This window comes from Oncorhynchus masou, chromosome 13, assembly GCF_036934945.1.
Source record: "Oncorhynchus masou masou isolate Uvic2021 chromosome 13, UVic_Omas_1.1, whole genome shotgun sequence".
In the NCBI taxonomy this organism is placed as follows: Eukaryota; Metazoa; Chordata; class Actinopteri; order Salmoniformes; family Salmonidae; genus Oncorhynchus; species Oncorhynchus masou.
Genome location: NC_088224.1, coordinates 72,593,675 through 72,607,121, shown reverse-complemented (window position 1 = coordinate 72,607,121; position 13,447 = coordinate 72,593,675). Strand labels below are relative to the sequence as shown.

General features: G+C 43.6%; 1 protein-coding gene across 1 annotated transcript in view; it reads left to right on the top strand.

Moving 5' to 3' along the window:
• LOC135553420 (kin of IRRE-like protein 3) overlaps positions 1 to 13,447 on the top strand; it is a 105,481-nt gene that overhangs the window by 17,071 nt on the left and 74,963 nt on the right. Inside the window, exon 5 of the mRNA XM_064985547.1 lies at positions 10,933 to 11,090. Coding sequence (XP_064841619.1) covers positions 10,933 to 11,090 — 158 coding nt within the window. The remainder of the gene's footprint in view (positions 1 to 10,932; positions 11,091 to 13,447) is intronic.

Here is a 13,447-nt window from a genome sequence, read left to right as displayed (position 1 = left end):
AGCTACAGGAAGTTAGATTTGGATTAGATTTGTCATTTAGGCCAACATTTAAAAACAAAGTGGGGCTATCCCTAAGTTAATTGAATCTTGATGATAGTGTTGCTTTGGGGCTTGCTCAACATTGAGTTTAACTAAAGCATCATTTTCCTGTGCAGTACACTACCGCAACTGTTGATACATGACCAATAGTATGTGGACGCTGGACTTGCTTCCATTCAGCCACGAGATCATTAGTGAGGTCGAACGATTAGGTCTGGCTCATAGTCTGCATATGAATTCATCCCAAAGGTGTTCGAGGGGGTTGAGGTCAGGGCTCTGTGCAGGCCAGTCAGGTTCTTCCACACCAATCTCGACAAACCATTTCTGTTTGGACCTCGCTTTCTGCACGGGGGTATTGTCATGCTGAAATAGGAAAGGGACCAAACTGTTGCCACAAAGTGTGCCGTAGCGTTAAGATTTCCGTTCACTGAAACTGAGGGGCGTAGCCGAACCATAAAAAACAGCCCAAGACCATTCTTCCTCCTCCACCAAACTTTACAGTTGACACTGTGCATTCAGGCAGATAGCGTTCTCCTGGCTTCCACCAAACTTAGATTTGTCCACCAAACCTAGATGGTGAAACTTGATTCCACTGCTCCAGAGTTTTAACGGCGGCGAGTTTTACACCACTCCAACCGACGCTTGGAATTGTGCATGGTGATCTTAAGCTTGTGTGCGGATGCTTGGCCCTTTTCATTAAGCTCCCGAAAAACAGTTATTCCAGAGGCAGTGCTTCCAGAGGCAGTTTGGAACTCGGTAGTGAGTGTTGCAACCGAGGACAGACGGTTTTCACGCACTACGCTCTTCAGCACTTGACGGTCCCACTCTGTGAGCTTGTGTATATATAGTGTACGTTTTTAACCCAAGTCTGTTGAGCTGCAGTCACATTCACAACAATATAAAGATGGCTCCTAAAAGGAAAGAGCTGTTTAAGCCCCATTAAAATGATTAATCATCAATAAACGAGGGGAGCCATTTGTCTCTATTCCTCTTTGGCTATTTGAGGGTGAAACACTTATCATCCTTTCTCATAAGCCCTGCCATAAGATGTTGTTTAGTCCCCTGCTTAGCTGGCTGACTCCTGAATACATTGTGAAGGAGGGCCCCCAGGCAGTCACACATGCAAGGCAATGGAATAAATATATGCAAGCCCCGTGTCACTGCAAACTCTAAGCTGTCAATTACCCGCCAGTGGTGACAGAGTGTGTCTATCGACTCGGAAGACAGTGACTGTCCGTCCACAGAGTGGAACAGTCTCCCTTCTCTCTTACCTGACTGTCAAATTAATCTAAAAACATTCCCCTACTCTCTCTCTCATCAGCCAATATCTGTTCGAGCTTTACTGTTTTCTACATCAAAGGGAACTGTTTTCTTTATGACTTTGCTATTTACAGAAAAAAGACACAGATTTTGAGTGCTTTTTTGTCACTCGATATTCTCACATAAGATTGGTACTGTGTCAATTTGTTCATTTATTACAGAAAGGCTTACAATTCTAGTCTTACAGGCAATTACCAGTCCATTGAATTCATAATCCTGATGTTCCAATAAAAAATCCTTGAAATACCCAGCAAAAAGTTAAAGGATACACAGTCTCTAACCTGACCTTACTCCTGTTTAAACATTAGCAAAACATTTGTGGGGGAGTTTGGAGTGTCTTATTTGAGTAGCATTAGGAGTAAAAAGTAAGCTTATCAAATAAATGCGGTATGAGGAAAACACCATAGAGGAATGAAAAGGGTCTTCAATAATGTAACGAGGCATCAACTTCCCTACCCAGAAACGTTTCTCCTCTGGAAAATTGTCTTTGAACTTTGAACCCCATATCTGATTGCAATCATGGGATCCAGGTTGCAGCCATGGAGGCCAAGAGGCTTGAGGTTTGGTGAATTAGGCATGAAGGTCAAGTGTGATCTAGGGGTTATGGTCTGGGGGTAGTCCTGAGGCTAATTATATCACCTTCAGCAAGGTAGCAGGCATCCAAACCGATGCCTCAATGTGTTAACCTGGGGTAGGAAAGAAGGGGGAGGAATGGGCTCTCTGGAATAAGGTCTCTCCCCTTAAACACATCTGTGAGTCCAGGTAATGCTTTGTAAGAGAAATGTGCACCATTTACCATTTAGCCATGGAGAAAAAGTTGCTGCTTTTTTATAGAGTAGAGCAACACTGAATGATGAGGACTGCTGTTGACTCTAATGTGACTTTTAGAGAGCTCATTGACATTCATCCTCTGACAAGTATTCTAATGAACCTTCATTCTTCATCAATCGCTTATGTTGATCGCTTTCCTTTGTTGTTCCTTCCCGTTCCTCGCTAGTCTTGCTTTTTAATGCCGTAGCCCTCTGTGATCACAACATTTGATGCACTCCAAGATGAAAAACTCCATTTAAGGCATGCAAAGTAATGCCACAAGGCCCTAATACATTCATAAGTATTCTCTGGGAATTTATGTTTTGATACTGCCCATTAGGAAATATTTACATTGCTGCAGATTAACTCCACAGAAAATACGAGGGCCAGATCTGTCCTCTGTTTTTCATTTGCTGTCAAGATAATTATTAATTAGATTCACACTGCTACGGGAAGATCAAGTTTCCTTAGCATGGAATTAATAACGGTGTCCCAGCCACTCTTCTGCCCTTGTTTGTAACTTTAGAGAGCATCCAGAGGCACACCGATTATTCACTTTTAATTACAAGAGTGCAAGATGTGAGATCTGACAAAACACTTCCTTCCAAATGGCTAAACATTTGTCTTTGGAGCAGCCAAAGACAAGGAAGGGCACTCAGCTGTGTTGAATTCAGAGGCAAAAATCACATTTTCCAAGAAAGCTTGTTGATTATAATTCTCTGGCTGGTCTAGACTTGTGCAGTGCCAGGGGTCATGGTGTGCCTCGCAGCACAACGTTGGAATGGGGTAATCTAGTTATATCTAACTATGCACAGATAGTTTGCTTCCCAGTGTCCTCTTTTTACTGCTTGGAGCTAACATCTAGTCTTATGACTAGTTTTTCTTCCTGTGGTGAAATTGATTGTCTGTTCAACATGACCCTTTGTTATTTTTACTTTACAATCCACCTCATCCTCTTGTCATTCCTTTGTCCTCCGAAAAATAGACTTGTCCAGTCAGGGGAGGGGGCCAGTGACTTACTTGACTTTCACACATCTTGGAGAGTGTAGGTCATCCACTAGATATTTCCAATAGTGGTGGAGCAAACAATGCTGCTCTGCACTGCAGGGTCTTCTTAGCATGACATCTGATTAATAAGTACTCTCTCTACTGAACTGCATCTAATGTCAACTTCGATATTCTTCCATCATATGTTTATTCTATTACATTGCAATTTTTTAAAACTTTAAAGCAGTGATAGACAAAGGGGGATAAAACGCAATCATTTAATGAAAAAGTGTCCTTCAACTGTAGTTGTTGAAGGTAAAACTGAATTTTGTCTCGCTCAAGGAACTCTATTGAAATCTTGACACTAAACCGAAGGGCAGCTTCATGAGGAACATTGTGTTTTTAACTAGACACAAACAAGAAGCAGTAATTGTCCCTAGGTCTCCTGTAGTTCAAACCACTGAATATGACTTATGATTTATGGAATCATGCGTTTCAAAATAGATGCACTATATGAAAATAGAAAGGACACGAAGTATATTCCTTATTGTAGAAGCACAAGGGGGAGAATGCAAGTTGATTGGTTTCCAGTAACAGTCACAACGGGAGCAGTATTTCCATCGGCAACACTTTTACCGTTCCAACTAATTAATGAAAGTGGTTTTATGCATTCCCCAGCTCTCTCTTTCTCCCTTTCTCTCTCTCTCTCTCTCTGAATGTTGCTCCTTGACTGTGTATGCCAAAATTGTAAAGTCTTGAAAGAAAATGTTGAAACACCTCATTAAGCAGTTTAAGTGTGCTAGTGTTCTGTATGTAACCAATTTATCTCTCACATAAGTCAATTTGGCTCTAGCCAAGAATGTCCGCTGAAGTAGGGCCAGATCAGAACCCCTGATCAGCAGTCCTTTTGTTCGAAATATGGCTCTTCCATTTACATTATCTTGCAAACACTACCCTGATTTACATTAAAGTACATTACTGAGATCTAAGATAAAGAGAACATCTATAATATCACTGACTCTATGAACAGCTGTATGTTAATATCCAACAGATTGCATGTAAGACATGCTTTTTTGGTTTGAGTGTTTTAAAAGGAAGGGGTACTTTTAAACACACACACAGCTGTGTTTTGAAATCTTTTCAAAATCAATATGTCATGTTCAGTAATAAATGATAATAACAAAAACTATTATTGACTGAAACAAATCTAGAACTGGAAGAGATGAGAGCTTGATTGACACTCTATAAGGAACAATCCATTTTGATAACATTTAATGTGAAGGTATATATTAACAGGAGTCTGTTTTTACATTTCATGCAAAATGACAGCCACATTGCTACAGAAACGAACACACACACACACACAAACATGGCAATGTCAGTGCCCTCCCAATCTGTTGAGAGCAACTTCAGCGCTACACATCGCTGCTCTGTGACGGAGCCATCTCTGCACGCTGCTGACAGCCCTGGCATCTCACCACTCCTCCCATGTCTCCAGAAAACCTCCTCATCCCTGCCTTCACTCTCCCTCTGTTGGTCAGCATACACACACCTACACCACCTACACCACCTACACCACCTACACCACACACACACACACACACACACACACACACACACACACACACACACACACACACACACACACACACACACACACACACACACACACACACACACACACACACACACACACACACACACACAATCATATTGTCATACCTCACATTAATCTCTCTATCACTGATCATCTAACACAGCCAGTATTAGCAGAGTGGGAGAGATAGAGACAGTCTGTGTGAGCCAAAATCTTGTGACCTACAAACAGGTGTATGGTGACAGCATTTGAAGAGGCCTGTGATTTGGGCCAGTGAGCCACGTATGTCTCTTGTCTTCCACCTACGATGGATCGTTCTTTTCTCCCTTCTCTTTTGTGATCTATCTATCACAACCTCTGCAAGCTGCCAGGGCGCCGTCGAATTGGGGTGACAGGTGTCTGGTGCGAGCATTCTGCCGAAACCGGCGTGGCGAGCCGACCCATTGTTGTTCCAGACACGTCGGCAGAAGCCCAGCACAGTGCACACTGCATTTCCAGACACCGTTGGCAGAGGCCCAGCACTGTGCACACTGCATTTCCAGACACGTCGGCAGAAGCCCAGCACTGTGCACACTGCATTTCCAGACACCGCTGGCAGAAGCTCAGCACTGTGCACACTGCATTTCCAGATACCGTTGGCAGAAGCCCAGCACTGTGCACACTGCATTTCCAGACACGTCGGCAGAAGCCCAGCACTGTGCACACTGCATTTCCAGACACCGTCGGCAGAAGCCCAGCACTGTGCACACTGCATTTCCAGACACGTCGGCAGAAGCCCAGCACTGTGCACACTGCATTTCCAGACACCGTTGGCAGAAGCTCAGCACTGTGCACACTGCATTTCCAGACACCGTTGGCAGAAGCCCAGCACTGTGCACACTGCATTTCCAGACACGTCGGCAGAAGCCCAGCACTGTGCACACTGCATTTCCAGACACCGTCGGCAGAAGCCCAGCACTGTGCACACTGCATTTCCAGACACCGTCGGCAGAAGCCCAGCACTGTGCACACTGCATTTCCAGACACCGTTGGCAGAAGCCATCAACAGAGCCCCAATGGTAATAGACTGGCTTTACTTCTCTTCCAGTTCTGGCGCCATCAGGGTGTTTTCTCAGACCAGGCTAATCCCAGAGGTTCTGAGGTATTGAAATGTCTCCCAGGACACAGGGCAGGTTTATACTCTAGGTTTATTCGGACAAGCCCTGCCTATAACAGACTTACTGTCACACATGGTTGGGTTAATTACAAATCCATATGCCTTTGTCTCATTTATAGATATCTTTGATTATACACTAAAAATAAATGAGCTCAGTAAAACACAATCAATCCGACCTGCCCTCTTCTCCCCAGCCTGAGTTTTATGGTAAAACATGGCTCTGAGATCTGGGTTGGGCAAAAACCTGAAACAAACCATATCTCTCTCAGGGAGGGGCGATGCAATTCCATTAAACTCCATTGCTCCTTTAATGAACTTCAGTGGAAGCTCTTATCTGAGGCAGAGGGCTGGGCTAATGGAAGTTGTGACAGACTGTGTGCACCCTCAAAACACCCATCACCTAGTAGTCTCACTCCCTGAAAAAGGTTGCTTGGAGCATAAATATGAGAAATTAACTGGTACACCTGTGATGGCCCAGGTGACAGACAGGCACATCATAATCATCCAGATAACCATTACAGGTGAGAAAAAGTAATAAGCAAGGTACATTTAGAGGTAAAATGTTAATACATGCCTGAGATCCCTCCTCCAGAGCAGGAAGGAAAAACAGGGAAACTAGCAGTATGAGCCAAGTAAGAGGAGACCACATACTATAGAACTAATCTTCTATTGATTCATCTATTCCTTTGAAGAAAACCCACAGAATCTCTCTTCCACATCATATCTCAGACAACAAGAGGATGTTTTGCCCTCAAATCTAGGAGTTGAGAAACTATGGAGCAGTGTGTGTGTTTGTATGAGTGTGGAAGTGTGTGGTGTGAGATTGCATTATACTCTCCCAGAGTGAAGTGGGGAAAGAGGAAGTATTTCCGCAAGCCAGCTGGTAATTAAAGAGGCGCAATCAATCCGAGCCGCTGACCGGCTCGTGAGAAATCCATCACGGGGCCGCAGTAAAGCGCTAATTTGGAACCATTAGGGGCTGCCGAGTTTGCAAACAGGACTGTAATGATGATGACTGGCGTGGTTCGAGGCCTTTGTGCGGCTGTCAGACTGGCCCACAAGAGGGACAGGTTGTGGAGAGATGGCTTAACAGCAACCCAGTATAGAGAGAGAGAGAGAGGGAACTGGAATTGCACTTCTTTTTGTAACTATTCTGGCTGTTAGACTGTGACTTACAATAGGCTACTCTTTACTGTAGCAGGTCTACTGTGGAATGTACAAACGTAGATCTATGGCTTGTGAGGTAGAGCGGTTGAGGTAAACTACCTGCCCATTGTTTGGTCATGCAGTGCTTACAGTACATCTGAGTTAGCCTTTGTTTTGTGAGGGGATTGCCCCTACGTCCCTAAAAGGGAAACCGAAAGTGGGAGATGGAGGAGTGCAGATGGAGAGCATGCCACCTGTGCCAATGACTTAGCAAAGAGATTACACTGGCTCTCATTCTACTCAGAGATCCTCGGTGTCATCCCTGTGACAGATATCACACATATGGAGGAAATGAAAAAAGTCCTGTCGGAGGCAGCCAAGCGAGTCTTTCACCCTTTTTGTCTGTTTTTCATCTACCCTTGACACATCACCGCCTGTCTCCCAGAGCAGAGCACACGACCTGAAAGCATAACGACAATCTGTGCGTCTTGCCATGGACCTCAGCGTATGGAGATTACCATGCATTAAATGTTAACCTTCACTACATAGGCACTCAGATAAACTATTATTAACTTTACAGGTCAAGATGGGTCAATAATATCTCTAGGAGAGGGGTTGAAAGTAGCCTTTAAATTATTACACTCTTTCATATTCTGTAGTGGCATCACATCACTTCCTGGCTGTACTGTACCTACTGGGCACAGACATCAATTCAATGTCTGTTCTACGATGGTCCAACATAACTTTATTGAATTGACGTGGAAACAACATTGATTCAACCAGTGTGTGCCCAGTGGGTAGCTGGTTTCTGGAAGCCTTGAGCTGTCATGTTCTGTTTTAGAAAGTCAACACATTTTACCTGGATTAGTTCACAGCCATTGCTCTTCCTTGATGGCCTGGTATTGTGACTGGAGTGGTGACAGTCAATACCAGCCTGAATCCACAACCCACTTACTCCATCTTTAATATGCATGTCTGTGCTGTCATCAGTCACATAATGTTAGCTCCAAATGGAGCAGTTTTTCTATTCAATTTGCCCCTCCAGAAGATGGAAGCTATGCATACCTCAAACAACTTGACAATTAGTTAATGTTTCAGCAGCATTGAGTGAGCGCTGACAGCAAGCCAATAACACCAGATCTCTAGAAGCATCTCTCCATCTCTGTTGCTCACTATTTCATATTTTCATAAACCAATGAGAGTGTTGATAGGGCTTCTCTCATTCTGGTGACAAAGAGAAGGAACAAGCTTGTTTCTAATCTTAAACCACAATATTACCATACTACAATGTACTGTATATCCCTTTGTTCAGATCCGTAAATATCTTCGTATTCTAAATAAGACCTAGTATTTCTATCTTCCACCAACTTGTGTAACTTCAAATCGTGAAGAACACCAGATCAAAAGGACATATACTAACCACAGTATTTTCTGTTCAAACAAAACATTTCACACTATATCACTGTTTCCGGAGCCATTTGAGGAGGCAGGAATGTGTCTCTGGGTCTGGTCTAGAAACAGGTTGGATAATCACCTGGGAGCTGAGTCACAAGGCTTAGCCGGACTGAACTGGCATAGCAGAAAAGCAGCCCTATTCCCAACGCTCCCCTGCTGCAAAATCTCACACTTTGTCATAGTGTGTCACCGGTACTATACAGCCCTGCCTTTTTAATTGCTTGTCCTAAGGAAGGAGGATGTGGGTGGAAACAGGGGAAAGCATCAGTTATATTTAGTCTGCAGTTTTTATTCCTTTCATAACCAAAAAATACAATTAACTAGAGGCAGTAAAAATAACCTGTATGAGCTTTCTTCCTGAGTTTGGATGTTACATCAGCTCTATTTTATGTCAGACGGTGACACAGTCCTTGTTGGTCATCCATAGGTCTGCTATGAGTCCCTCAGTTAACGAGGCATGGCTCCCTGTTCCTATTTTACTTAACTTGGCAAGTCAGTTAAGAACCAATTCTTATTTACAATGACGGCCCACCCCAGCCAACCCCTAACCCAGACGGCGCTGGGCCAGTTGTGCGCCGCCCTATGGGACTCCCATCACAGCCAGTTGTGATACAGCCTGGAATCGAACCAGGGTCTGTAGTGACACCTCTAGCACTGAGATGCAGTGCCTTAGACAGCTGCTCCACTCAGGAGCCCTTTACATGTTCCTGGAGAATGGCTGAAAGTGTAGATCCTGTTGAAAGTGAGTAGTTTAGTACTGTAAGTCATGAATGGAAGATCAACCATCAAAGTGATGCTCTGGAACTTTTGTATCATTTCAGCCAGTAGTGCTCATGAGCCAAAACAGGTCCCCATTTTTTGTGTACTACAGTAAGTCATCCAATTCTGTGTAGCTTCATCCATTTCGCATTATATGTTACGCCCTGTAATTTGTATTTCTATATAGTGTTTTAATACAATTTGTACAATATGTTATGAATTTGTTGTGCTTAAGATCCCTGACTGCATCTTTAACTTTTAGCATTCAATGAGTCAGTGCAAAGCAGAACAGGAATATGTTCAACAACAACAAAATGTATAACTGTGTTGTATGTATAGGCAATCAAACCTTTCACTAGAATTGACATATTGCTAGGGAATTGCGGTCAGTCGTCATCTCATAAGCAGAAAAGAGACAGATAGAGGAAGAGAGTGGTGGATGACTGCAGAATGCAGATCCGTGAATTGGGCTCCCTAGTGGCGCAGCGGTCTAAGTCACTGCATCTCAGTGCTCGAGGCGTCACTACAGATCCAGGCTGTATCACAACTAGTCGTGATTGGGAGTCTCAGAGGGCAGCGCACAACTGGCCCAGCGTCGTCCTGGTTTGGCCGGTGTAGGCCATCATTGTAAATAAGAACTTGTTCTGAACTGGCTTAAATAAAAAGAAATAGGCCATTATCCATAAAACAATTCAATAGTGTATCCATAGCTCCCCTTTTTCATTCCAAGCCTTGGCTGTTTGACAGAAGACCCCCGCCCACCTTCTCTCTCCGACCCTCTCACTCTCACAGGCAAATATGCCAGCTGCTCGCAGCCTTTGATTTCATCATGCCCCAGATCTGCACTGTAATGAGCGTGCAGGCCAATCAATAATTCACTGGAGTTTGAATAATAACAGGGTGATCAGCATGTGTGTAAAAAGAGGTGTGTAATCAGTGCCATTCAGGGGCCTGCATTCTGCATTCATCCACCACTCTCTTCCTCTGTCTATCTATTACCGCTTATGAGATGATGACTTGACTGCCATTCCCTGGCAATCTGTCAATTCTAGTCAAGGGTTTGATTGCTTCAATTGCGTTCCTGTACGGACACGTAAAAGTCATGATTAAAATGCACCGGTGTCTGTATCATCCATTCACATTGTCAGTAACAGCACAAAGCTGAACTGTGCTTGGGATTTCTTAGGGCTCTTATTCAGAGTCTATTGTTGGCTACACTCCAGACATATGATGTGACCAAAGTCTGCCCAATACGGCTCTGACATCTCTGCATCAGTGACCATGGACACCAGAGATTTCAATCTCACAGGAGAGAAAATGGACAAAAGAAACTGAAACCCCTCACCTCACCTGTCATTCATAAAGCTATATTGTATTTGAAGTAATCTCCCTGTCCTTGGCTCACACAGGTATGACTCAAAAAGTGAGAACAAGCCGTTTTACACAGTCCCACAGATACAGGGCTCACCTTATATGAACCTTCTTATGTCCAAGACATATCTTCTATCAATCCAATGGATGAGTCTGAGGTTTGATCAAATACCTTCATCATTGAAAATAATGACACTCTGGCTTGAAGAAACAGTTGTTGTTGTATACAAGTATATGCTATGACATGTTTATAACGTAGCTACAACACAATGCCTTTCTGTTTTCCCTCCAGTGCCTCCTGAGGACCCAGTGATCAATGGTGGTCCGGTGGTGAGCCTGAGAGCAGGAGATCCACTAAACCTGACCTGCCACGCTGACAACGCCAAGCCAGCAGCATCAATCATCTGGATCCGCAATGGAGAGGTCCTCAATGGAGCCATGTACTCCAAGGTAAGCATCGAGGTGTGTAATACACAGTTTGTTTTTTAAGGGTGGAGGGAGGGCTGGGGCTTTGAGGGGGGAGTGGTTAAACAATTACCCATTCCCATAGGTAGAAAGCAAAAGCCCTCAAACACTATTTCTTCCATGTAATAGGTTATACCACTCATCAAATTCCAGTTGATGCTAGTCAATCCTTCCCTTGACATTTGTGGTGAATAGCCACTTTAAGAGCACTAGCCATCTGTGACGGGTGATTTCTTGTGCCATCTGTAAACTGTGCCTCAGCATTCAGCCTAGATTGATTGGAATAAAATCCCCCGAAAATACAGTGTCTTCTCTGGGATGTCTAAAGGATGTTTGTCCTCTTTGCCCAGGTAATGCCTCTACTCAAACAAGCAGATGGTGAGCAATAAGAATGCAAGTCGGGGACACTCCAGCACCTCTGCTGTCTCCTAGGTGCCATGCTTCTCTCTTTTCAGTGGCAGGGTCCATAAAGAGATCTGTTTGGTAACTTCTCTATTGGAGAAGCCGTCCCTGATCTGTGGTATTCAGAGAAGATGCTCTGCCAACCAACCCTAGCCTTCAACTCAACCATCACCACACACAATGCCACACCAGACTGCCAGCTGGCCCCTCTGGCAAGTCAATGACACTAACCCGCGGGCTAAACATGTAATCAATGCCACGAATGAATTTCCATATAAACAAGGAGAGCGAGCGGGCACCAACTCTCTCTCCACTGTCTCATCCCGTTATCGGCTTTTTTCAAAGAGCAGATAAATGCCATTGATTGGGCTGGGATACGGCACAAGCCCAATTGAATAAAACAAGGTGCCGTTTGCTAATAGTAAGGGGGATATCGTGCTTCCTACATACTCTTCCTCTTTCTGAAACAGCAGCAGCAGTGATGTGGGGACATTGTAGCCCAGCTGATGGATGGCAGCAGCTGATCAGCCATGCAGTCTCTAGCCACAGCCTTCCCCTCATATCACTACCATTAAATAGAAATGTGTTCAATTAAAAGTGGATGATTGTCTCGTGAGAAATGTAGCTTTTGAGAGGATAATTGGCTGTCCTGCCCCACCTCGACCCTCGCCCCGCTCCACACCCCACAGATGATGGGAGGTAATAAGGCCAGATGTGCCAGAGTAAGATGGTAGTTTCCTGATGCATAGCTTCCTCTACTCTACAAGAATGGCTTTGACCCCTACAGGTCTCAGAATGACCTCCCTCAAAATCCTATTGGATCAGTTATCTGCCATTTATCTTGAAGTAAGTTGTTACTCTGAGATAAGTACTTGGACCTGGTATGGTCTAACTGTATGAAGCAGTCATTCAAAAGATCTGGTTATACTGCATGTGAATGGCATTGAGTATGGGCTTGACCTGGTACGTATGGATGTAGATTGTTATACTCATTGCATACTGTACATTGTGAGGAGGCCCAGTACAAGCTTCAGATGATTGAAAAACTGAATTTGAGAACAAGGGAGAATATCTAAATCCTAACCGTCTCGTATTCAGTTCCATTCCACAGGGGACTAGTACGAAAAAAAGTAGGAAAATGAATGCACTCACTACTGTAAGTCAAATTGGATAAGGGCGTCTGCTAAATGAATAAAATGTATAATGTAAATGTAAACCAAAACCACATTTCAGTCAGCTCCTTATGGATGGACCGATGAAAAATTTTAAGGGTTGTCATCATAGTAACTTCCACAGGGCTGAGGGAATTCATTATTCTGTGAAGCATTCAAATGCATGACACCAGAAAAGAAGTTCTGCTTATCGTCCCTCTCTTCCTCCACAGAGTAGTTTCCCTGCTCATTCCACCCCCACTCCTCCACAAACCTTCAAAGACGCTTCTTTATCTGTCTCACGATTTCATTATTTTCCTCCCAACCTTCATCTCAGCAAAGTTTTCTGTATAATTAGAGAGATTTTCTTTTAACCCTCCTGTTGTGTTCGTTTCATGTTAATAAATCCTGTGTTCCCGGTCCAAAATGACCGCCCCATTATAGCTGATTATAAATCCATAATAATACATGTATTTTAACCTAATGTTGTGTTACATCTTCTTATCAACTTAAGTTATTGTGAACATAACAAGTTTTGAACTTCAATTTGCTATTTATAGCCTGTAGCTTATACAACTTGTTTGTGAGTTTAAAAAAAAGCATAATGTATGGATTATTTTGACTATAACAACTACTCAGATGAAACATATTGTGCTATTTAGCACAGACAACTTTGTATCAAAGTGTAACAAGGACTCGCTCCTCACCAGTGTCATGATCAAAGATATGATCAAGAGCCTCAGATACTGTATTTCTGGTCATTGTGCTGCCACAGAATGAATTGTGAAC